Source organism: Ischnura elegans, chromosome 4, assembly GCF_921293095.1.
Source record: "Ischnura elegans chromosome 4, ioIscEleg1.1, whole genome shotgun sequence".
Classification (NCBI taxonomy): Eukaryota; Metazoa; Arthropoda; class Insecta; order Odonata; family Coenagrionidae; genus Ischnura; species Ischnura elegans.
In genome coordinates this window covers 5,623,521-5,650,197 of record NC_060249.1, presented here as the reverse complement: position 1 = coordinate 5,650,197, position 26,677 = coordinate 5,623,521, and the positions used below count along the sequence as shown (strand labels likewise).

Below are 26,677 nucleotides of genomic sequence, written 5' to 3'. Positions count from 1 at the left end.
AGAAGAGAAAGATACACCTTGGTGAGAAAGAATATCATCATAATTCAAATATCAACGGATATTGCCCTTCATCAGATACATCGGATCCAAAGTTGAGGAAGACATCGGATCTGGATCCGAAATTTTAAAATACAGCTTTAGCGAATGCAATGAGTGGAAAGAGTTCCGATTCTCTCTTTGAATGCATTGATTGCATATGATTCTTGTCCTACTCATGAATCGTTTTGTTTGAAAGCTCTCCCAGAGGTTACATAGCAGAAATTCAGCCGTGGAAAAAAGAAAGGCAAAATACGACTGGCACATAGTGTGACTCTTCCCAAGAGATTGAACAATCATCGGGGGAATCTCAATGTCGTAGGATAACAACGTCAAAAGTAACTACGTTGCAGATTTCAGAAAACTACACTCTGCTGTCCATCAGCCTGTGCATCTGTTGATTTTTTAGTTTCCGAAATTACAAAGACCATAAATCATTGTCTTTTAAGGAGAATATCAAATTACACAGGAGCAATTAAATCGTGTTTCATCCCTACTCCGTCTCACCAACTGACAAAGATCTGACTTGCTTGTCCTCGACTCCCTCATTTTTAGCCTCATTGCTTGAAATACGGAGGGAGCGCACTCCATCCCCTCCACCTCCCCTTTACGCGCTTCTGCGGCCCACCCCTTCCTCATGCTGAGCGGTCGAGTACCTTGTCACATGTGACGTTAATGATGTTTTAAATACTGTTAATTGTGTAGCTGATTGCGCAGTTTAATTTAATGATACACTGATAAAAATGTCTTTCACTTTGTAGAAACATTTCTATTGAGATAAGGAGATGTATGCCATGTGCGTGCACTGTGGTGTGAAATTATCGCGAGGAAGTGCTAAATCCACCTCACCACACTGAAGCATTTTCGGGTGAAACACAAGTCTGTATGCGATCAGAAAGTGATAAAATTCGGGTGAAACATGCGTGAGGAAAATTCTAATTCAGTCGATGGCAGTGGGGTAGCCATGAATTTCATTAGGGGGGTTCAAAACCCGGGGGGGGGGGGATTTTTAAACAACAGGGTACAAAGTAGAGGGTTTCAAACTAATTTTAACACCCTTCATAATCGAAAAAAAAAACTTCATTTTTCAAATAAATCTATTGTAAATTCATGATTTTTCAATATTTTGTTTCCTTGTTTAAAGGAAATTAATTGTGTTTTTATTTTTTGGGGAGTCTGAACCCCCCGGACTTCCCCCTCTCCCTATGCCACTGGTCAGTGTTTTATTCGAAGATTTTTCCTATTTTCATTTCCAAACCCAAGCTTATCAGTTTAGGTCCTTTAAAACACAACATTGAAAGCCTATAAAAATGATTTTTAATTTATAAAAATATTAAAATGTGCATGAAAATCTAAAAAGCATTCCTTAGATTGTATGTACCCAGAATAAACTTGAATAATTACTTCGTTAAACAGCAGGAATTTAAAAATGCATTTGGATCCGAAAATATCCGATCTGAAAGATTTGGCTCCGAAAATCAAGGATCCTATCCAAATCTGGGTCCGAAAAAAATTCTGGATCTGTCCATCCCTAATATACAGACTGTCCCAAGTGTCGTGTGTCATTTTTGACCTGTAATTTTAGTAACTTTCCGTAGAGCTATGTTCATGAAAATTGGCACACTTATGGGAAAAGGTCCTTAGTTTTGTTGAGTGTAAGCAAAATTTTAAAATTTTGACCATTTGACCTCACAATTTGGGTCCAAACCAAATATTTGAATTTGCCTTATGGGGTTTCAATGTTAAAAAAATCGAGATAGAAAAATGTCTGAATTTCATTGACCAAGGTGTCAATTCTTATGGTTTCGGACCCGAGAAACCCGAAAATAACAATTTTATTCACGAAAATTCAACCTTTGACCCAGTAAGGTCACCGTCAAGGTCATAAGGGTGGCAAAAAGAATAGCATACCGACAATGGTGTCGATCTATGGGTTTTATAGGGTGCCCAAGTCATTGGTATTGTCCAAATACCCGAATTATTCACTAATTGACCTACGAGGGTCACAATGGGGGTCAAAGGTCATAGCGTTAAACGTCGGGCCATCGTGGCAACTAACGTGTCAAACCATAGGTTTTGAAGGGTCCCAAAGTCGGTTAGGCAGTTCATAGATCAGTATTGTTAGTTTTTTGACCTCCGAGGGTCACAATGGGGGTCAAAGGTCATAGAGTTAAACGTCGGGCCATCGTGGCAACTAACGTGTCAAACCATAGGTTTTGAAGGGTCCCAAAGTCGGTTAGGCAGTTCATAGATCAGTATTGTTAGTTTTTTGACCTCCGAGGGTCACAATGGGGGTCAAAGGTCATAGAGTTAAACGTCGGGCCTTCATGACAACCAACGTGTCAAACCATAGGTTTTGAAGGGTGCCAAAGTCGGTTAGGCAGTTCATAGATCCGTATTGTTAGTTTTTTGACCTCCGAGGGTCACCATGGGGGTCAAAGGTCATAGAGTTGAACTTCGGGCCATCATGACAGCCAACGTGTCAAACCATAGGTTTTGAAGGGTGCCAAAGTCGGTTAGGCAGTTCATAGATCCGTGTTGTTGGTTTTTTGACCTCTGGGGGTCACAATGGGGGCCAAAGGTCATAGAGTTAAACTTTGCGCCATCATGACAGCCAAAAAGTGGAACCATGGGTTTTAAAGGGTGCCCAAGTCAGTTTTGCATTTCATAGTTCCGCATAACAGATTTTTTGATCTCCGAAATTCATAATGGGGATCAAAGGTCACAAAGAAAATATGCAATGCGCTTACCCCCCTTCCTTCCAAAAATTTTCCATTTCCTCGCAGTGCTTTCCGGCAGGCTTCCCATGACATCTTAGCTTCATGCCGAAGTTGATCATTTATTTCTCTAAACATCATTTTGATTTTCAGCTCAAAGTGAAAGACAAAACTCCGTTTAAAAAGATATTGGCTATGTCCGAAACCATAAGGTAAAACGTAAAAGAAATGGATAAATCCAGCTTTTATATTGATTGTATCATGCGTTGTGGTAAATATTTAACCATTAAAGAGAAATATCTTTAAACGACAAAATTAATAGTCTAAATTAGTCAATAATTAGTTTACATTGGGATAGTCAACCATCCAATTGCAGAAATGGTTTTGATTGCCATGCTCTTCTTCTCGAAGTTGCAACATTACACTTTCTAGGGATTCAAGTTTAGAATATTTAAATTTTGTTATATCGCACACCTGGAATTGTCCAGTACACGCTGCGCGGACAATAGTGCTCAGCGGCAAAAGCATCTTAATGGAAAGGCCAAGACATAACAATGAGACTGTTGGGTGTTATACCCAACCAATTTGCAAGTTTGAATGTGAAGTGAGGTCCTGATAAATTTGCAGCCAGTAATGTTTGCAGGACGAGGGTCAGTCAGAAGGTTGCGGTGTTTACAGTCAAACTGGGACTTTTTCTTAACTACTTATTTAACATATTTTTAGGACTTTCATGGGAAAAACTCGCAACCCTTAACTTAAGCGTTACCAATGGAGGTCTAATACTTAAATGAAAAGCAGCATGAATGGGTTTTGTTATTTGCTTGTTGATCTTTAAAACCAATGGGATTTCAGCGTAGTTATAAAGAAAGTCCTATTTGGCGTTAGACCTCCTTAGGACCTTCTTTGAAGAGAGATGTAGTGAAAGAATGTGGACACAGAGTCGGGAAAAAGGATGTCTAGGGAAATAAATAATCACGAACGGCGTGAAACTAAGAGGGTAAGGGAGGCTTGTCGGAAAAGGCAGTGGATATGTGTACTACACCACTCACATGGTCACCCTTCAAAACCTTTAGTTGGGGAAATTAGTTTTCCTATTATTTCAAAACATACATCTGTGACCTTTGACCCCCCTTATGACCCTCGATGGTAAAAAAATCGACAATATGCAAACTGCTACGAACTGCCACACTGACTTGGGCACCCTTTAAAACCTATGGTTCCACGTTTTGGCTGTCATTATGGCCCGACGTTTAACTCTATGACCTTTGGCCCCCATTGTGACCCCCGGAGGTCAAAAAACCAACAACACGGATCTATAAACTGCCTAACCGACTTTAGCACCCTTCAAAACCTATGGTTTGACACGTTGGTTGTCATGAAGGCCCGACGTTTAACTCTATGACCTTTGACCCCCATGGTGACCCTCGGAGGTTAAAAAACTAACAATACGGATCTATGAACTGCCTAACCGACTTTGGCACCCTTCAAAACCTATGGTTTGACACGTTGGTTGTCATGAAGGCCCGACGTTTAACTCTATGACCTTTGACCCCCATTGTGACCCTCGGAGGTCAAAAAACTAACAATACTGATCTATGAACTGCCTAACCGACTTTGGGACCCTTCAAAACCTATGGTTTGACACGTTAGTTGCCACGATGGCCCGACGTTTAACGCTATGACCTTTGACCCCCATTGTGACCCTCGTAGGCCAATTAGTGAATAATTCGGGTATTTGGACAATACCAATGACTTGGGCACCCTATAAAACCCATAGATCGACACCTTTGTCGGTATGCTATTCTTTTTGCCACCCTTATGACCTTGACGGTGACCTTACTGGGTCAAAGGTTGAATTTTCGTAAATAAAATTGTTATTTTCGGGTTTCTCGGGTCCGAAACCATAAGAATTGACACCTTGGTCAATGAAATTCAGACATTTTTCTATCTCGATTTTTTTAACATTGAAACCCCATAAGGCAAATTCAAATTTTTGGTTTGGACCCAAATTGTGAGGTCAAATGGTCAAAATTTTAAAATTTTGCTTACACTCAACAAAACTAAGGACCTTTTCCCATAAGTGTGCCAATTTTCATGAACATAGCTCTACGGAAAGTTACTAAAATTACAGGTCAAAAATGACACACGACACTTGGGACAGTCTGTATATAAATGAATTAATTCAAGTACAAGGGACTCATTAATGGCTATTATATGTCAAGTTATCCAGGGGTTGACACCCACAAGTCACACTTTGTCATGAAAATTTATAATATTGTACTTAATATTATATTGATATAGTGATGGCATTCCTTAAATAACACCCAAAAAGTTTATTTTATTACTCATTATTGTGTGCATTGCATTTGTGTATTTTTTTGAATTAGTGAACAAGTGAATGGTGAATGTGATTGGAAATTAGTTCGCCTAGTTCCCACTATGTCGTCGTTGTTCATGCCGAGTGCAGGCAACGTTTGTGCTGGGAATGTTGGGTAGGTGAGATGAATAAAAAAGGGAATCGCAGAAGGAGACAGGGGCAGATAGTGGCGCACAAGCAAGCAGTAATACAGAAGGAGAGAGAAAGGTTCTAGTGAACGCACCACGATGGAGTTAACATGCCGAGATGAGGAAAAGTGGGGCCTTTACTTTTTGGACTACGCTACGAATGTTCTCAGGCATTGGAGAGTCGACGTCCTGGAAGAAGTACCCGCCACGATCCAGCAGACGCAATCCACCGTCTGTTAGTCAGAGTATCTTCTACAGTTGATCCTCGCCGGAAAGGAAACATAAGCTAACTACGCCCCAATTCCCTATTTCCCCTAGCGGAGCTTGTTAAAGCTTAAAAAGTGTGCTCTAGCAAGTGCTTCATGCTCTCATACATGTAAGTTGAAGAAGAAGAAAGACCTTTTTAGTTAATCTCTCACTGTTTACTATCTACCTAAATTGCCTTGACGAGTAAGTCATTTTCTTATTAAGCATTGCTAAAGAGTGTTAATCTCTCACTGTACACTATCTACCTAAATTGCTAAAAAGTTACACCTCAAGCAATCAATTTTACCTAAATTGCCTTGACAATGAAGTCATTTTCTTTTAAAGGCATTGCTAACGGGTGTTAAATCTCATTGTTCATAATTATTGCAGTTTGTTGTATTATTCAAAGGGTATTTTGTGTTTTGAGGGTTATTTCTTGTTCTCATGCTTTGATTTATTAAAATTGGTTTATATTAAAAAGAAATAGGCCTGGCTTCCTGTTATTTAAGGGGGGAGATTTTTCACCTTATTCTGTGATTCCTCAACAGCCTCTCAATTTTATTATTTTATGCAAATCAAACGGCACTGGTCGCTTGAAATTCAAGTTCCCTACATCTGGATCGGAGGAAAGGAGTGGTGGATGAAGGCTATGACTTCTCCGACCCAGGAAAAATAATTACGTGTGTCGCCCCACTGGCTAACCTCACCCGTCCAAATATCCTCGGAGCGAACGGAGGGGGGGTGGGCAAAAGCTTATCCGGGAGTTGGGAGTGGCACAATATAGATAAGAATAAATCCAAAATTTCAGCTCATTCCGACAAAAAGTTCCAGAGATGTGGTAATTTGAAGTTTTAGTCTATTCCGATTTCCAAGCATTGTGTGCATGCTGAATGAGCATGCACAAATTCTCGTTTTTACATGACAATTCAACAATTTTGAAGCTAGAGGCTTCTAAATTGACTCAACTTTTCAAAATTTAATGGAGAAACAGATGATACTAAAAAATGTGAATCACAACCCTCTATCACAATAAAAAGTAATCCCAAACACAAATAATATATGTCACGGCTATATAAGTGTCTGTATTTTTTATTTTCATTTCAATTTATAGATTTTAAATGAAACTCTGAGTTGTGCCTCACCACGCAAATTAAAGGACGTATATATAACTTACACGCAAATTTCCGGGGAAGTTGATCATCCTCGTCCTAGCCATTGCTCCCACAGCCTCTTTGTATATTCGTAATCTCAAGTAAACAAATAAACACCACTGCCTATCCTCACATTCAGTTACTGATCCTAGCCAGTTTCCCCTCCTACCCTTCCAGTACCCTGCTTTCCAGCAGCCTAATCAAGCCGTTTTCGAGGTCTTCTTTGTTTAGCTTTCGCACCCGTTTTCACACAGCTGGGCATCGGTGCTTCATTCAGGGATTATGGAGGGTCAGCTGTGGAGGGAGGGTTGTTGGGACAGAACTCTTTGAAGGACACTAGAAGGAAGGTCATAAGGGAGGCATGGTGAGTGGAAGGATATTCTGCTGTAAGGATCAAGATCTGTTGGGAAGACAGTGGGTGGGCTGTGGAGAAAACCTAATGGAGGGAAAGCCTAGTGGAAATGATATTTTGAATAAAAAAGTTGAAGCCAGAAAATACCGGTGCTTCAGAAATGGAAAAAAGACATTGAGAGTGGAGGCACACCTGTCAAAAACCGGGGAACGATTTATAAATAGATGTACAATCGGTTAACTGATGCGAGGCAGAGGTGTGCATCAGTGCACATGATGAGCACATTACACGGAAATTCATGTGTAAGTACTTATATATACGTCCTCTAATTTGCGTGATAAGACATAATTCGGAGTTTCGTTTAAAATCCATACATTGATATTAAATTTTAAAAATTGCGAAGTAACTAAATGAAACAAATGGGGATAAAATGTAACAGTGATTTCAAAAATTAGAAGAGAGAAAAAATATTGCCGTCACTGGGACTCGAACCCGGGATACCAACTACAGGTTAGAGGACTAGCACCCTAGCCACGCCGCTAGTGCCGCCACGGCCGTAGATAAGAGGTAGCAATTACTCAAGGGAAGTCATGGTGCACGAAATCATTATATGCGAATATATCTAGAACCCAGGCCTATGTGGACTTTTGACACTCACACTGACACTTTTTCTACCTTACCTATATAATTTCAGAAAATAACATCCGCATGCAGATCCCGAACATCACTTTGGCGATGTCTCCTCGTCAGCGTTTCAACGCGAAGGTTGGCTTGAATAAGTGAGGGTAGAGGTCACCCAAGGCTAAGTCACAGGCATGTGAAAATCACACATTCTGGGAAAGAGGGCCAGTCCCTCTCCCAGGGCCACCTCACTCACCCTCAGGGGTTTCAAACCATCCCTACCCCACCCCCTCGTCACACAATTAATTAATGGATGCCTTCAACTTAATATGTATGCATAAGCTAAGGAGGATTTGTTAGGGGTGGCTAGAAGAAGACCTCACGCACCTCATCTTCGAGGAAGCTGCCTTCCAGGCTGATGGTGTCAAACTGCACCCGCTTGAGTACCTCTTCCAACGGCTCACAATGGCGCTGCTCCAGGCGCTCCCCAGCCAGGTCAAGGGTCAAGCCGCCAACCCCCCTCCCGCCTCCATCTTCCACACCCTGCAACACATACAACGAATACACGTATTTGATGGCACACTTCATCATGCCTACGTGGCACTCATATGTGGTCCGGCAAAATGAAGTCAAGGATATTCAAAACTATTTACAGTTCTAACTTTTTCATTTCATAACTTGCATAATAATTACGCGAGTGAAGTATGCAGTATCAATAGCACCCTCAAACATTTCCCAAACATATGCAAAATATCTTTAGAATGGTAAATGTGAGTGGAAAACGACCCACCAGGAATGACATCACTAATGAGGTCATCATGGTCACTTTGTCTCCAAGCTCCACTTTTTAAAAATAGTTTGGATTCACATTTAATAATTTGCATTCATTGAAGGAATTTTGAACAATTATTTGGTCAGGCCGTCAGTCACTGATATCATGCTGCAATCCAGAAACACGAGAACCTTAAATTCATCCCGTGAGAATATCACATGAGGTGGAAAGACAGCTCACCTTGAGCTGCTGCAGGACACTGGTGAGCGGCTCGCTGCCGTGACGACGGCACGACCACTTGTAGCACGCCACAACCTCCTCCTGTGTCACGCTCTGGGCTGCAAAGACAAACAAGAGGGAAGAGGGACAGGGTTGCGTACATACACCTCAATCTCACCCCATCGCATTTTGCCACTCCCATTGGATCTCCTTCCAACAACAACTTCATGCCCCTTTTTCTACTCAAGCTTCTTCTTCCTGATATTTGCACACAATTCGCTCCTTTTATTGTGCTGGCCACTTAAGTAATTAAACTACATATGTACCTGATACAGTTCACCACTGTTTGCCTTTATGCTATGCCTCTAATCACAATCATAATGACATTCGTGTTTATCTTCACGGAGTATTTATTTCTCTTCCTTGGCACTCCAAAATGATTGCTGATTAAGTGGCATTCTCAATTTCATCTCTACAGCTATTCCCACAGCTTAGGAGCAAAGGCAACTTAAAATGGCAGGCAGACCAAAAAGCCACTTCCCTCCTTTCAGTTCTGCCACCTGGGAACATTTGGCAGCTCTATAAGTACTCTTTTGCACTAATAAGGATATATACTCATTCATCACATTCAAAGGCAAATTAAATCACTCATTTCTCATTGATCCATTGACTTTGTGCACTTTTACTAATTTGATGCAAAAACTGAAGCGACTGTTCAAGTTATTATGTTAAAATCAGGTTTCTAAGTTTATCGTTTGATCCAGAGATGGTGCTGCGACGCCGATTTTGTAGTTATGAACGTTACTAAGGGAGTCAACAAACAGAGAGAAACTAGAAAAAGAAAACTAGTATCTGCAGGTAAAACAGAATTATTGTAATGTTTCTTTAATAAATTAATGTTCTCAAGTACATAAATTTCAATAGTGATAAGATTCCCAAATTCCCCAAACAAATCAAAATCTCCATTCACATCCCCATCTCTACTTTCACATGACACTTTTGCTTGCTCAACTTAGCAAACCACAACCAAATTTAACTGTGAGCGCCCATGAAATACTCATTGCTGTTTGCACATGTTATTCAGAGAAACTCGTATAGATGGAACATATTTGATGAGAGAAACAGGGTAAGCTGAGCACAGAGATGAGAAATTTGCTCATGGAATCAACTGGAAGTAAGAAAACATGTTGAATATCTGTGAATAAAATATAATCCCTACTATGCAGTATGATGATATATCAGTATCTATATTTATTTAATTTATCCAAAGTAACAAGTAAAACTCAGCCAGAATTAAGAGTAATGGTCATCTAGATTCATCCATCATGACATACAAGGGTGGATCCAGAATTTTTTCCTGGGGGGGACGAAGAGGGAGCACAAGGGTCTGACAGGCAAATGGTCTCCTCACATTTGAGATTAAGAACAACAATAGCTGCATGAAATATCATCTTTTTTTAATATAAAACCAATTACCATGAAATTGAATGATTGAGGCTCCTTAATACACAAAAAAACATAATGATAACCGTTTAAAAAATCTTGTCTACTTCTTAAGCATCAGGGGAGAGGGGGCATGTGCTCCCCTCCCCTTAATCAGCCTATGATGGCAGAATATTCACAGCAGGGTCCCATTCTCAACTTCAAGTCCAAATAAGTTTAATTTCTCCATTGATAGATCAATGGAAAAACAGTCACATATCGGGATATTTAAAATTGCAGCTAGGTACATATACAGTGAAATTATGTCAAGCATTAGGGGGATTAATAGCAGAAATGACATCAAATAGCGACAAGATAAGCCAGGCCCCGTGCCGGCTAGCCACGAGCCCAACAAAATGCCCACTCCAATGCAGCAACGCTCCAATCATTCATGTCCCTGCTAAGCTTCTGAAGTTTTCTCCAAGCCATTGCCTCATTTCCCACACATTCCCATCACTTCTAGTCATCATTTGTATTTCCCTGGCCAATACGATCCCTGGCCTAGCACCATCATTAGCAATATTCCACGACTTTCCCCTAATAACCTAAGTCAAATCCCCTCACCTCTAATGACCTTGAAAAAGGATATTCCTAAACTTTTTTTTCTATTTTTTAGGGACGTGTGAGGTATTTTTTGATATCGAGTCGCATATCAAGTCAAATTGAAAACTACAAGAGAGTTTTGAGTCGAGTATGGTAATTTCTGGACCAGGCAATACAACAATGTATGTTCACTCTTATTCTCATTTTTCCAATCGCCCTATGAATTTTCTTTTCTGAATGCTTAGATTGATGTAAAAAGGAAAATGAGGAACCTTGATGGTAATTGTCTGAATTAGGAGATGAATTAAAATTCAAGGTCTTAAAGAGTTCCAAGAGCACAATTGAAATGAATTAACCTCTAGTAATATGTCAAAAATTTAATTAATACATGCATTCAAATTGCTAGAAAGAGTCCTAAGTTAAGGTATTTGCACAATTGTAATAAAGATTTAATTCATAAATGAATCATGTAGTATTTGATCCTTTCAAATTCTCATGCAGAAATACCAATTGTTCTATATGCTCAGGCTGCAGATTTTTACATCTCCATGTTACAGTATTACTACCTGTAGAAAATTGCCTCCTGCTACACACTCATGTGCCTGAAAAAAAACGCAAAAATTGCAAGATTTGAGAACCTTGGGAATTCTTATTAAAAATTATATCAATTGAGGATGGGTCGGTTCTTAAATTTTTTTTGGTTCTCAGTACCAGTCCAGTTCTTCCCCATCACTTCTCAATACTCTGTTCCAAGGATGAACTCTTATAATCTGACTTAATGGCAAATCAAAATAAAACCACAAGAAGTGGATTAAAATAATCTCACTAACGATGTAAATTAGCAGGAAATCTTTGTGGAATAAACTTTTAAGATCATCTCCATAATTTTATTTGCCAAGTAAAACAGTTTAATTAACACGTTAAAGAATGCATGATAGACCAACGTGTTACATCACATGAGGCAGCCACTGGTTCTTTCTCCAGGTTTTGATTTTAAAAATTCAACATTCTTACCCTGTCTGGGTCTAATCTATCTTTTTTCATGGCAGAAATATTGCCTGCAGTATTGAACAGGTGTTCAACAACAAATGTACTCGATGTTGATTTTGAAGGCACGAAATATGCTTGGAGCAGTGTATACATATAGCATATCATCAGGATGAATAGTGAAACTCCCTCAACTTCTGATGACACCATCCGTTAATTTGTTGCAACTTGTGAGTCAGTTCAAAATATATTACGTATTCTGCAATGTAGCTTAATTTTTTACTTTCACTGACAACTGATTCCCATGCTTCACTGTCACAGTTCTTATAACGACAACAATAAACTACTCAACACGCTGGTACAGTGACACCGTGGAAAATTTGAGTGGCAGTGAGCTAACGCAAAAGTATAATGCAGTGTTGCACTCTGCAGGATATTAACACTTTTCGATGCCTTGCATAGGTTTAGCACCTTACGAGCAAGTTCTTGGAATACATCTTCCTCGCATGTCGAAGATTAACTGTAAATATACATTATTCAATAATAAGACCACTTTCAGACAAAATGATTTCTGCTGGTCGCCGTTCTCGGCATAACACACACCACGGTGTTACAGAGTCCTCTCGTGTGATAGCCGTCTGAATTTCACATAAACAGAGGCTGGCAAAAAGTCGTTCCGTCTGAGAGCGGCCTCAATGTATAATTAAATATAATGAGCAATATGGATATTAGGTGTTCTATAATTTTTTTTTTAGAAAATTGCCAGTTTGTTATCATGTAATATTTTAGACTTCCCCATCTAAATCCCACAAAACAGACTACACATAAATGATTCCCATCTCCCAGCAATCCTAATTTAATAATTTTCACAAAAATCTTCCTAATTCCCTACCCTCTGGAAATTATCACTTATAACACTAATGAAACAGGTTAAAAATCCAACGAACGTGTCAGATTACAGACTGATATCCATCCATGCAACATCTTCAAAGGACTAGAATTAAATGTTCATTTCAATCTTAATTTTGTCACAGATTTTCTACCGAATGTGTGCTTATGAAAATCACTGATGACATTTAAAGTGTTTTACAAGAACATGATGATGACACTTGTGCTACTTGACTTCAGTAACGCCTTCTATCAGGTAGACCATGCTTTTTTACTTAAGAAAATGAGGAAGTTGAATTTCTCCCGTTCAGTCTTCAACTGGTTTCATTCTTATCTAACTGTGGACAGCCCGCTAAGGACACTAATGGGAACCTTTCAAGCTGGACCACAGTCAACTGTTAAGAGCCACAGGGTTCTGTACTTGGTCCCCTCCTCCTATCCATTTTTGCAAATGACCTTCCATAAATTCAAAAGACAGAAAATTCATGCTTTACTCAGATGACCTACAGACATATCTTGACTTTTTCTAAGTGATTTCTGCTACGTCCAAACGTGATACCTTTGTTCTAAATACAAATTGGACCAAATCAATAATTATTGGCAGCCCCAAGATCAAAAATTTGTTTCCATCATGGAAATACATATATATATATCTGTGTTGACAGTACCTTCATTCCCTACTCTGACTGAGTTTGAAGTCTTGGAACAACCATCACCTCAAATATGTCTTGGTGTAATCTAATTAATAATATTTCTCATAAATTCGACACCATCCTACACTAATTTAAGGTGCATTATGAATTTCTTCCTCAACACAGTAGGAAAATGCTCATTTCATCATTGGTCTTCCATGTTGTTGATTACTGTTGTCTAGTTTACAACGAAGAAGATAACACCATACTACACCATGCTCTAATTACATGCAATTAGGTTTATTTTTAAATTTTGTAGAGATGTCCATATGACCCTCTATTAAAATGAACTTAGATGGTATGATGTTAAAGCCCAAAGGAAATAGATTCACCAATTTTACTGCTCATTTCAAGAAAAATCCCCTCAATGTTTATTCTACGTGTTTTCTGTGAAACCTTCCAATATGAATAGTATCTGTACTCAACGATATCCTGAGTATCTTTACTTTCCTAGTCATTGCACAACGAATTTCCAAAATTCTTTCTTGGTCACTGTGTGACATCTTTGGAACACCCTGCCCAAAACATGAAAAATTGCTCTTCCGTTGCTAGCTTTAGGATGAAATATTATGTTACTTTCTTACCACTAAATGTTGTCATTATCTTGCATCTTATAGTAATTTATTATAATAGTAGTGCTTTCATATTTAATAATAGCATTCAAGAGCAGTTATTCCATCGTTAACTTTGAGAAAAAAATGTATCAGATGAATTTTTTATAAGATTTCCTAATTACTTTGCATTCAGCATTATAATTGTGAAAATGGTATTATGTATCAGATTTTGTAAAGAATAATTAATCCATTCCTACGACACTAGGCTAAAATATGATATGCATGTGATGTCATCATGCTCCACTAAACATCTAAGGAGTCCGAGAAACATGTGCATAAAACTTTATCACAAATTACCAGCCGATATAAAACAAGAGGACAGATACAAAGTGTTTACGAGAAAGTTATTTAACTTCCTTGTCATGAGGTGTTTTTACAGCGTGAAAGAATATCTTATGTGATTTTGTGATTTCCTCACTCTTTCTTTTGACGTGTCCTATACACTTACTCTATACTTTTATTTCGTACAGTGTCTTTTGGACTAATAAATTATTCTATTCTATAAATTTAGGTAACAGCCAATATTTTAACTGCTATAGTTGTTGTGGCGACAGTCATAAGTTCATGTTTAATATTTATGTTTAGTATCTATGTACATTATTGTTGTGTGAGTTGTTGGTTGTTCACTGCTGATATGTAACAGGATAAAAGATATAGAGTTCAGGAGTTTAGAAATAAACCTAGTAATTATTTCTAAAACTCTATCCCCCCATAAATTGCTTCACTGCTCCATATAAACAACCCTGCGACCTGCAACCCACCTTTACCTTCCTCTTTCATTCTCATTGAAGTACAAATAATCATCACCATGAGGCAGGCACTCCTCCATCCATTGGCCATGGACCTTGTTGGACTTGAACTACCACAAGCGGCCAAACAAATCAACTCGTGTCACTCACACTGCAAGCTGTGAGGATCCATTGCGAGAGGAAAGAAAGAATTAAAAATACAATTTTACTTCCCACATGAGCCATTTTATGAGCCATTCACAGTGATTGAGAGAGGATCCCATGTAGAAAATTTGATTGATAGAGATGAACACTCCTCAAGCTGCACCACTTCGCCCTTCTGTGTTACATAAGCTGGGATTAATAGCACTTCTTAGAATCAAATGGACAATGGCATGTATTACCCCACAAACTGCACTGAGCTTCTATATTCACATCTTGCAACCTCTTGACCACGTTCACGATTGTCCACGCTGCCTTTCCTGCCAACCTAACACATATTTTGAGAGCAGCACCAACCCAGCCAACACCAACACTACTTCTTGCTCAAAAACCTTCTTTAACCCTCACATGGATTTATGACTTTAGTTACATTGTTGGATTTACAGCGCTGCAGCAGAGCTGCGTTTTATTTTGTTAATATCTTCCAAACTTGGCACTTATTGGCATATTTTCTGATTGATAATGCTAATGAAATCTACTTCCTTTTTTATCCGTTCCGTTTTTAAAATGCACTTTTTATGTATTTTTTGCACAAAGGATGATTTTTTATGTATCTCCATACTAAAAATGAGGACCAACTACAAGTCGTATGTGTCCATGTGATATATTGTGCTTCACTGCATCCAGCAACATGTTATGTCTGCATACTGCACTTGGAAGGCTGAGTTCATAATCGTTAATGATTGAAAAAGTGTACGTGAAGTGAAAAGAGACGAGTGTCACTTTCGTTTTTTTATAGGATTCTGACGATCGAGGCAAATGTCATCAATATGCATTCTGGGAGCTTATACCCTGCAATTTCTAAAAGTAAAGTCAGATGGGTTTTAAAACATAAAGAATATGGTATAATGAGGGACGCATCTTAAGAATCCAAAGCCGCTTTGGAGGTGGAGCTAGGAGAGCCAGTATTTTTTGCCTACAGCTGAGCCCATCGTCCTCACTGAGGACACTTCCTTAGAGATGGGATGGTAAATGTGATTCGAGGGAGTGCAGTAGATGAGATTATGCTTCTTTGCTGGACAATTCAAAATAATTATTTCTAAGAAGTTATAGGGTTATAGTCTAAGAGTTATAGGTGGTAAGAAAAAAGGAGCAGGCATCTATTTTCTTCAGTCCGGCTCTGCGTGAGGGACTGATGGAAGAAGACTAGTGTTCTGTGGTGACAAAAATACACTCACGTAGGGAGAATCCAGCTCACTTTTTTCCATAGCATTGCAATGAACCAAACATTGAGACCATCCCTACTTTCCCACTGACCTTACATATTCATCATTCACCGCCTTCTTCCTTCCTCCCACAAAAAGTGACTGAACTTCTACCCACCCTAATGACCCACCTGACCTTCTCGGAATAATGAGAGGGCCACCCCAGGGCTTTTCACAAGGCGTGTGTTCCCTGTCCTTAATGCAGCGATGGAAGGATAAAGATAGAGCACGCTATTGTGTCTAATGGGGAACTTGCATGATTTTTTTTTATTTCACAGGTGGACAGAAAATTATTTTCTGAATTCAACAAAGAAAACTTCATGTAAATCTAAGTTTTCCTTAGCGAGATATTCAATGATAAATATAACGAATTTTAAAGGGTGCCAAAAACTCCCTCACCCCCCAAGCCACTGCTGACGAAGCCTCAATGACGTCATAGGTGCCGAAACATCACACAAATCACACAAAGTGAAATGCTTGTACTTCACCATCCCAATGTCGCATTTTCAGTATCCAAAGTAATAATCGTGGCACAATAGCAATAGGAAAACTTACCAAGAGTAACAGCACATACGCACATGACGATGAGCGGCTAAATCCTCCCTCAAAACAATGTTAACAGCATTCCCTCTGTGTATTTCCCGACTCCTGACAGCAGTTTAGGCACCTATGACGTCACGCTTTGCTTCAGCAGAGCTCAGGTGTCTTTGCGCAGTGGTCAGCTCAGAGAAATTTTTCTTGTTAAATATTAAAGTCAATTTTTTTATTTCTTTTGATGGTGAATGGAGAAACTTTAGGTATTTTTGCGAGCTAGTGTATCCGTTAAATCCGTTCAAAATAGTTTTTATAGCAATAGAGGACCCATGCAAGTTCCCCATTGCCTCCTTTCACTCTCAAGCTTTTTCATGATACAGATTTTCTATGCTTACCTGGCCTAACAATCCCAGTATTCCCTGATCCTTAGCAGCCCACACACTACTACGTACCTACACCCCTTCACCTCAACACAACCTCTATATTCACACAGTGATAAAGAAGCATTATTCTACGAATTCAGATAACACATTGTGTTAAAATTTTCTTAAAATTCCAGTGTGATGTTTTCTAAACATAGTAACCCTGGGATTTCCCCAAAGGTTACCATCACCACAGCAGGTACCTGGATGCAAGGGAAGGATGCGGAACAGAGAAAGTGCCCCAGCAAAACTAAGCCGGAGGCCATGGAAAATACAACCTTGGCAAGCCATTAGTTTTAGAATAATTCATGCAAATAGATGAAGTTTTGTCAATGAACATTATAAAGAGGTAAACAATATGATCCTTAGCTAATAGATATAGCAAAATTGGTAAAGTAATATTTTCCTTTTATTACAAATTTCATTTTGTTAATAAAGTTTAAAAAATTAAATAATATCGTTATTAATAGATTATAGCACTTCATACAAAACATTAGGGTAGTTTCCTTCATCAAAGAAAACAAAAGGCATTGATTGCGAATAGTTACCCACCATCAGTGTATTCATAATATACAAATTACTTGGTTTTAGAAATCCCAGTTTAGATGAATGGCAATGGTCAATTTTAACTGCATTTGAAAAAGGCCACATTGGCACCCATGTGATGCCACTCCACGTGACATAGTTTGATATAGTAGGGACATAGTTTCTACACGAGTCGATAGGAGTTTTACATTGTCTGAGATTACCAATGCATGCATGAAGCACAGAGCCCAGGGAAACATCTCTTAATGATCACATATTAAAACTGCCTAAAAGTCAAAAAGTTTCCTTATGTCAAAAAGTTTCCTTCATTTGATAAGGTATTTATAATCCTTATTTAAGCGAAGCGCTACCTGCCAGTAGGGTTCTCTGCTCCCCCTGCTAGCACCCTGCATTGTAGCAGCGCTCATAGCCTCGCAACAAGGTGGCCTCACATGGCAGCAGCCGGAACCAGAATGATGTCAAACAGACTTTTCCCAGCAATCACACTTCGCTGTCATGTTTTCGTGTGCTTGAAAATTTTCACTTTTTATTTAATTGCAAAAAATAGATATCATCATTTAAAAATCTAAGAGCATGAAATGCATACTCCAGGAGTAATAATATTTTGATTTAGGCAATAAAAAAATGGGAAACCACCCTACTTTAAAATTAACATAGAGAGTGCAGTCCCCAAAGTAGTAACGAGGAAATTCTCGGCACTGCAGAAGTGCCATAAATCCAACAAGGTAACTTTTTTTCCTTAAGGGCCAATAAAATGAAATCTATCCACACTAAGCAAAAAAAAAAACATTTTTTTATACTAAGAAAGAAGAAAAACTTGACTACAGAAAATTTCAAAATGATCCATGAGGATGGAAAACTTTTACACCACTTTTAAAACCACAAATCCCGCTAAGGCACAGCGAATCCATATGAGGGTTACACATTCCTCCGTGGCCTTCATTTCTTAACCACTCATTTTCATTTACCTGTCTGCCTTAACACATTCAATGCGGATGATATTTTCACCGAAACCTCCAGTGACGGATGGGTGATTTTCCTTCATAACGGTGGTCTTGGAAGTAATCCAACAGAATTTGCAATTTTTTTTGTTTCTATTTCAAGCAATTTGTAGAAAACCCTAATGACATACATGTATGCCACCCGTCACCAGTAATTGACAATTCACGCAACCCGCATTACACACATGCAATTTTCCTTGCATGAAGAAGTGAACTTTTCATATTTCTGTTTATAATACTTCTTCTACCGTTGATTCCTTAGGTTAATGACGAAAATATCTTGGAATTAGTCTTTACGTGTATTTTTTTGTTTCAACGGCCGCAGATTTAATTTTTTCAAGTCACAGAAGTAGAACACACAATGAACGGCAAGAAAAATATAAATTTATGGGATAAACATTTTTTTTAATCTATGTTACCTCAGAGTTATTGCAAAATTGAAACATTTCAATAAAAGTTCTCACAAATGTTTATGATATATTTGAAAGCAAGGCCTTAGACAGAGCCCTGGTTGACCTTCACATTCTGGGCAAATCGTAGTCACTGTCCCACGGATGCCTTCACGGTTAGCGGAGAAATGAAGAGCCTGCATCATTCCTAAAAACCTATCACGGCACATTTTCTCCCGAATATCGCTACTCACACTAATTCTGACCTCCAATCGTTAGAAATCGTGTTAACCCTAATTGCGCCCATGTGTGGAAGTTTCCAGTTCTCCCTGTCCAACGGCTTCCAATCCATTATGCCCTTAGTGAAGGCCCTTGGTGAAGGATTTTGGAGGAAAATGCTTTCTGCATTTTTCTCCGTCTATGAGAGGATTATTTCAAAGGAAATATCATTTGCAAGTTGAAATAAACTCTGCGAGTGCCGCTGGTAGGGAGGGACTCCAACCTTGAGCCTTAATAATTATCCAGGAAAATAGTACAATTAGTGTAATGGAGTGTTGCATATGTGATTAATACCTTAGTTTTTATGAAAATTTAGACTGTATGTGTACCTAACACTAGAATGTATTAATGACCTACAAAATGAAAACACCATAATGATCAGAGGACAAGTAATTGATGCGGAGCAATGACTGAGAAAATATGCCGTAAAATTAGGAAAAAAATCCAAATTATGTAAAAAAACGTAATTTGCAATAATTATTTTAAAATTATTAATAAAGTATAAAATACGACCTTATGGACCGCATGGAAACATTTTGAAATAAAATAGTAAGTTTTTAAACGGGAATACACGTTATTAACAAAAAATAAGTCTGATAATAATTTTTGTGGTTGCACATAAGATATGAATAAATTAAAAAATAAGATAAAAATACTATTTCAAGGGCATAAATAATGGTTAAATGCCGTAATGCTTAAAATACCTCTGAGTCTATTCTTTTCCGCAATTTTGTTTACAAAGCTAAGGAAACAAATAAACGAGTAAAAAAATACAGACCAATACTGTAGATAATGTAATGCAGTGTTGCATACGCCATTAATATGTTATTTTTTTTATGAAAAGGAAGAAAATCTGCAACTAACCCAACACGTATGAATAACTCAGAAAATGAAATAAAATCGAAATGAATAGAGGATTGGTAATTGACCTAGGGAAACTAATGAGAAAATATGCCGTAAAAGTAGGAAAAAGACCCAAAAAAAATCACCCAGGATAAACGTAATTTGCATTAATAAAAAATGTTCCTACAAAAACAAATTCAAATATAACATCATTAAATGAAGCACCGCACTAAGATCATTTTTTTATTATGTAGTGAGTATGAAACGGGGATAAATATCTTTAATAAAAAAGTTAGTCTACTCATAATTTTTGTGATAGCACATAAAATATGAATAAATAAAAAATGAAGGTAAAGAAACAAATTAAAAAAGATAATCCATATGTAAGACATGATGATGATATTTACGATAGGAATAATGAAATAGAGGTGAAGGAATTGAAAAGAAAAATCTCAACCTGCCAAATTGTTCCAAAAATAGCACTAAAGTAAACAAAAAAACACTAAAAATGAAGGAACACGTAGAACTAGAAACGGACACTTCTGCAATGGTTTAAGGTCAATCCCGAACTGCGGGAGGGTGAAAAAGTAACGCTAGGCGCGCTTGGAGCACCCTAGTGACCAGCGGAAAAACGAGCTCCCGAAGACATACATTTATGTCATCCGCTTGAGTGGAAAAGCCCTCATGACATATATATATGTCATCCGCACTGAATGTGTTAAGCTCTGAACTTTGAATTCCATTAAAATACAATGTGGAGATTAGTAGAGCAGTAATATACTTGCAATTAGTAGAGCAGTAATATACTAAAATTCTGACTGAAAAACCAGAAGTAACCACCACACATTTTTCAAACTACCTTCTGCATTAAAAACATACTCAAATTAATCATCAAGTTGGGTGGCAACAGAATTTCTTTCCATATGAAATTGAATCACCGACTGTTGCATTCCATACCTCTAAGAGACACAAAAGAAACAGGCATACCCCAACCTGGTAATTCTCATAGCGACAGGAGAGTGTAGAGGAGTGAGAAAGCTGAAGCAGTGGGGATATCAGAAGAAAGAATGAGCAGGACCTTGCACAAAGAATTAAGGATGACTAAGCTCTGCGCAAGATGGGTGCCACATTTGCTTAATGCCTATTAGAAGCAAATGCACAAACTACTTTAGCAGCAACTGCTGGAGCGATTCAATAGGGATCTGTCCAATTTTGTAAGGCAACTTGTCACCATGGACAAGACATGGGTGCACCGCTACACGCCAGAAAAATATAGCCATCCATGCAGCGGCTGCTGGAAAGATCATGGCCAGGATGTTTTGTTATTGTCTGTTTCCACACACTTTTATTCAAACCGACCATGGTTTCAGCTACTGGTGCGAAACAGACAAGTGGTTTTACTAAGCTGAATATCAAAGATTTCCACCATATCACGCCGGACACTGTATCTTTTAGGATGTTTTGGGTTGCAAAAGCGATCCTGTTAAATGATTACCTTGAAAAAGGCAGAAAAATTTCAGGTGAATATTACTACAAACTTTGCAAACAGCAGGATTCCAAAATCGCATGAATAGACCCAGCCTGAAGAAGAAAAAAGCCATCTTTCATCCAGACAAGGCACACAAGAGTGTGTCAGCAATGGTAAAACTATTCAGGGATTCAGGGCACAAACTGGTTAGCCATACCCCAATTCTCCTGATTTACCACCCTCACAATTTTATCTGTTCCCAAACTCGATGAAAGATATTTTTCAGGGAAGCAATTTGCATCCAACGAAGAAGCTTGAAGGGCCACAAATGAATATTTTCACAAGCAAAAATAAAACAAATTTTTAACAGAAAGTCATACTTTCACTGTGAGGCCAAGAACTATTCTCCTCACCCTCATCAGTCTATATTTAGATTTATAGAGCCAATTAAATTTCATTTTACTTGTTATGTTACTAACATCCAAGTTCCTGGAAGGCATTTCCTGATGAGACCAATTAACTTGGACAAAACAAACAACTCTTAAACCCTCCTTCAAATAAGATCCCCCAACAAAACTCCTCAACACTATTACCCAGTCTTTAAGATTAACACATCTCACAAAGATGACAACAACATACAAAGATCCTAATTCACTCTCTCCCAGCAGAAGAGAGCAAGGACGTGCACAATTGTGGTTGCTTAATTAGGGGTGAAAATCAACATATCAGGAATATATACCTCACACCATGATCATCCATCTGACAAGTTACCTCAGATTATCAACGGGACATAGGTCTCCAATAGAGTTCACTCCCTCTGATTCACAATTGTGCAAGAAGACCCCAACCACTCAGATCACACCCACAAGGAGTCACTGCCCTCAACAAGTGGACATTCCAAGCGAAGCACAGCAGTGCTTTGCATAACTATTCTTCTCTTGCCATTCACATAGTTGTACAATCCATGACACCATCCCCACATAAAACATACAGACAAAATTGGAGAGGAGTGGGAGCCAAAAACTTCTCTATCCTTTTAACAGCTACATGGAAATTAATTGGAGTATGTATGGAGTTATGCATAATTATCACTGTAGCAAACAAATCCTAGGATTGTAACCAAAAAAGAAGATAACAATTAGGAGGAGCCTTGGAGTTCCCTCTAACGATACAAGCAACAGCACTATCTAATAGTTTCAGTTTCTTTGTTACGACATGGACTCTTGAGATAAGTTCTTCTATTTGCCAGCATCACCATTCTCAACCAATTTTCAATATCATCTGCACAATTCTCTCAAAACCCTTCACAGAAATGTACCTCACTATTTCTAGATTGAAACTTTCAAACATCTACACAAATTGAAATTATATGTATTTTTTTAAGTTTGCATAGAATTTTGTGATTGCTATCATAGATTCCAACACCAAACATTCAGATGCTAAGTAAATGGTGTATCACACTTGAGTCCAGGGAAACTTCCTGCTCAACCAATATAACTCTTCACCATCAGGTATTTTCATTCAATAAGCCAACACTTACAATTAGTGTCAATGGAAAATGTAGAATAAAATTCCACAAAATAACAAAACAAATATCATACTGGATGTATTTGGTTGTCAATTAAGGGCATGACAATAACCTCGCCCAAGCACACATAAGCAAAACAGCCACTCGTGAAAGTAAAATAAAAAACAAACATCACAGAAATTCTCACATACCACGTTCCTGGATGCAATGCGCCCAAAATATTACGCTAAAAGCAACTGAGGTGCAATAAACGATACATATAAATAAATAACATATTTTCACACAAGGGATAGACATCAAACCTTAAGTTACATTTGTGCATCAATAATATAAAACTACTTCCAAAGCATTGATATATCGAGTAGCACCCTTACCACTACCTAGGCATGGGGTCATGTGAATATATCGGCATAAAGGTCAACATGAACAAAGACTTTACGAAGCATTCTAATTTCCTCCCAAATTGCAATAAATTTGAATATCAAAACACAATCCGGCTACAAGATAGCCAACGACTAATAAATTGCATCAACATGTAAGAGACAGCTTCAGTCATAACATTTTCATCCTACAGGGAATTTCTATCCCAAGTTACCTACAGCGCAATTAAATTTGAACCATATGTGGTAGGACGTAGTTATTCAATGGACAGGAGACGGTAGGAGACATTCAAAGAGTGAGATCTTTAGGAAGACAAATTTATTTACAAAAAGAATTCATGTCATGCATAAAGTATTACAGAACATGTTTCTCCAAAGTGTATGAAACATTTTATACTCAGAAATCAATTTCTGTACAAGGAATGAAAAAATAAATTAAGTTATTCGATGGATACAATAGTTAAAAACTGATGTTGGAGTCCATAAGATATGAATACTAGCATTATCTAAGTAATAAGTACATCTAACATTGAGGCAATGGCTTTTAAAAATTTCTGGCTCAACTGAAAGAGAAAGGATCCAATTTATACACAAAACACGGGTCCTGTTAACAAAGTTATCATTCACCTTGTACCTGTGGCAAAAGCTAACACACATTTAAGAAAGGGAAGTTATTCTGAAACATGAATAAATTTGAACCACGCTCGGATTTTGCTTGATAACCAAACAAATACTAAATACAAAGAAACACAGTAGAGAACCAGTTATCTCAGTTCATTGAATTCTCCAAATGGAGGTGACTTTCTTAACTCACCATACTGCCATGGATCGGGTGGTTCGAGATAACCGGTGACCAAGTTTCTTTCTTCTTCAGGGAAGCAAACTTTTCTAGTACTGTTTTGATCACTTGTGGATTGATGGGATGAAGCCTGGGACACATCGTCCAAGGTCGATGCAGAATCAGACTGGGAGTCCGAAAAAGCACTCGAGCCTTCACTCATGTTATCACTTCATACCATTACTTGACATAAATATCAAGCAATTAATAAAAGTCTAAGAATTAAAATCAAATTTAGCCAACATGAGGCTCACACTACCTAATTCGACATAATGAAACGCAGCCATATTGATTGAAACATCTGTTTTGGACGAATGTTACGTGAATTCAGAGCATACACCTTCCCCCCTTCCAACTACTTTCGCTACTCGAGTTTACACTGTCGGTGGAGTCCTCTTTTGGTGGGCGTATGAATTCTACCTACTTAATACTCGCATCCGTAGCCTACTGGGTACGTAGGCTACTATATACCCAAGGTTCTTACAGTCTGAGAACCTTGCGATATACCTATCACTTCAAATGAACCTGCGTAAATCTTCGCCTATCAATAAGCGACTACGACGGGCGCCACCGTGATCTAGCATTAACCATGGACTCTGAAACCAAAGTAATTTTTCGATAACGAATGATCGCTCATACTTTTATATTGTATCCCTAATTTTACCATCTGGTAACTCAATTGGGATTATTCTTGTTAAAGATCCCCCATCTACATTGTTTGGATCACAAGCACTTACATTATGCCGCCTTTTACATTAACTGTCACACACAATTTTCAATTTAATCTGGCGAGTGTCAGGGTGGGAGGAGAACTTAGTCTACTACGGATTATGAATGAAATAATAGGACCTTAGGACCGCTATAGTTTGTCGTACTGTTTTCGAACTTCTTTCGGGTACGAGGCGCAAGTCGGTGTACGCACCAATGGAAGTTCCTCTCGACTACGAAGATATAGGATATCTGTCTTGTCACGTCCAAAATATACGACGCGGGTATTCATGTAGGTTATAAAGTCAACCCGTTGCGAAAGAAAAATGAGCCGTCAATTAACCTAATCGTAAATCGGCGTTTATTATCACCGTTGTGTGCAAACGCCTTATGTTTTAAAATTCCTACGAGACGAATTGATTGCCTTTACAGAGGGGAATCATTCGTTACTATGAGAGTGATCTCACACACGGCTGAGTATTTGACCTCGATTAATTTCATTCTCATCGAGTTATACAGGCTCTAAATATCTATTCGCATGTTCAATGCACGATACCGTGGAAGGGAGCTCAAAATTCGGTTGTTTTATAGTGGCGATGATTGGAAATGCTTATCACGCATTGCCATGGTATGAGGCCAAGAGCAGTGATATAGGATCTCCACCAGTTTTTCTGCTGACTGACGAATATCATATGATTCAATATTTCCATCACCCGTGGCCGGCTATTGCTCAAAAGCTACAAAAAAATTTCCCGTCTTTCTTCCCGTTTCTTATTTCGTGCTAGTAGGTTATAAATATGTACACACACATATATAGGTATAACTTCTCCTTGCCCTACGGTGGGCACACAAAAACCCCTTCATTATATAGAAAAAATGAAAACATGGAGATTATGGGGGGGTAGATAGTTTCTTTGAATTTTCGACGAGACGCAGCCCATCCATTCATATATATATATGAGAGGTGAGCTGCCCCAGTGCCATCTATTGGTTACTCTTGTAGGCTAAGGCAAAGGGGCTTTTCTGCGTATAAACCCCTTCCTAATCCTGGTGAATCTTAGTGTCCTGGTAGAGCACTCCACCAGTATTTTGAAGTTGTTTCGGGATTCCCACCACGTGAGGCTCTCCATCTCTGCCAACGTTTTGATGGCCGTGTCGTTCATCATCAAGCCCTGATGAGAATGGACGATACGGCCATCGAAACGTCGGCAAAGGTGGAGAGCCTCATCCGGTGGGAAACCCAAAACAACTTCAACATCATCATACACTGGGAAAGCCTCAAATCTTTCTTCACTCGACCAATAATCGAGAGGTTCTATGTTTGAGTCCAAGTCGGGCTGCATTTTTACCCTCTGATTTTTTGGCATTTTCCATCTATCTCAGCACTGTTGTCCTCGTCCTGAAAAAGACAGGTACATGCGTTTCATATATTCCACTCCACGCCATGTCATCATCATGCATTTATGAGTCCGTCTCTTTGTTTCAATTGCTATCAGTCAGCTATGTTTGTATATTCATTCGCCCGTGGCGACTTATGTGAATATGAAATCCAGAGGTTATGGGTTCAAGTCCCAGTTAGGTCGCATTTTTACCCTCCTCTGATTTCTGGCTTCTTCCACCTACCACAGCACCACTGTCCTCGTCCTTTTCCTATTATTTGTCCCTATCCCTTTCTTTCCTTACCAATGAATTTATTTGTACATAAGTATATAAACAATTTTTCTTGCTTACGAAGCTAAAGGCTTCTTTCTCGAATACTAG

At 38.5% G+C, this 26,677-nt stretch overlaps 1 protein-coding gene across 2 annotated transcripts in view; it reads right to left on the bottom strand.

Annotated features, from left to right (window-relative positions):
- Window positions 1–26,558, bottom strand: part of LOC124157018 (protein phosphatase 1 regulatory subunit 37) — a 156,678-nt gene extending 130,120 nt beyond the window's left edge. For both annotated transcript variants that reach the window (XR_006864515.1, XM_046531482.1), the window contains exons 1-3: window positions 24,185–26,558; window positions 8,641–8,738; window positions 8,016–8,171 (exon numbers count right to left, since the gene is read on the bottom strand). Coding sequence is in view for 1 of the 2 variants with exons in the window: in XM_046531482.1 (XP_046387438.1) it covers window positions 8,016–8,171; window positions 8,641–8,738; window positions 24,185–24,371 (441 nt within the window). In the remaining variant the exon portion in view is untranslated. The remainder of the gene's footprint in view (window positions 1–8,015; window positions 8,172–8,640; window positions 8,739–24,184) is intronic.
- Window positions 26,559–26,677: the final 119 nt, after the last annotated feature.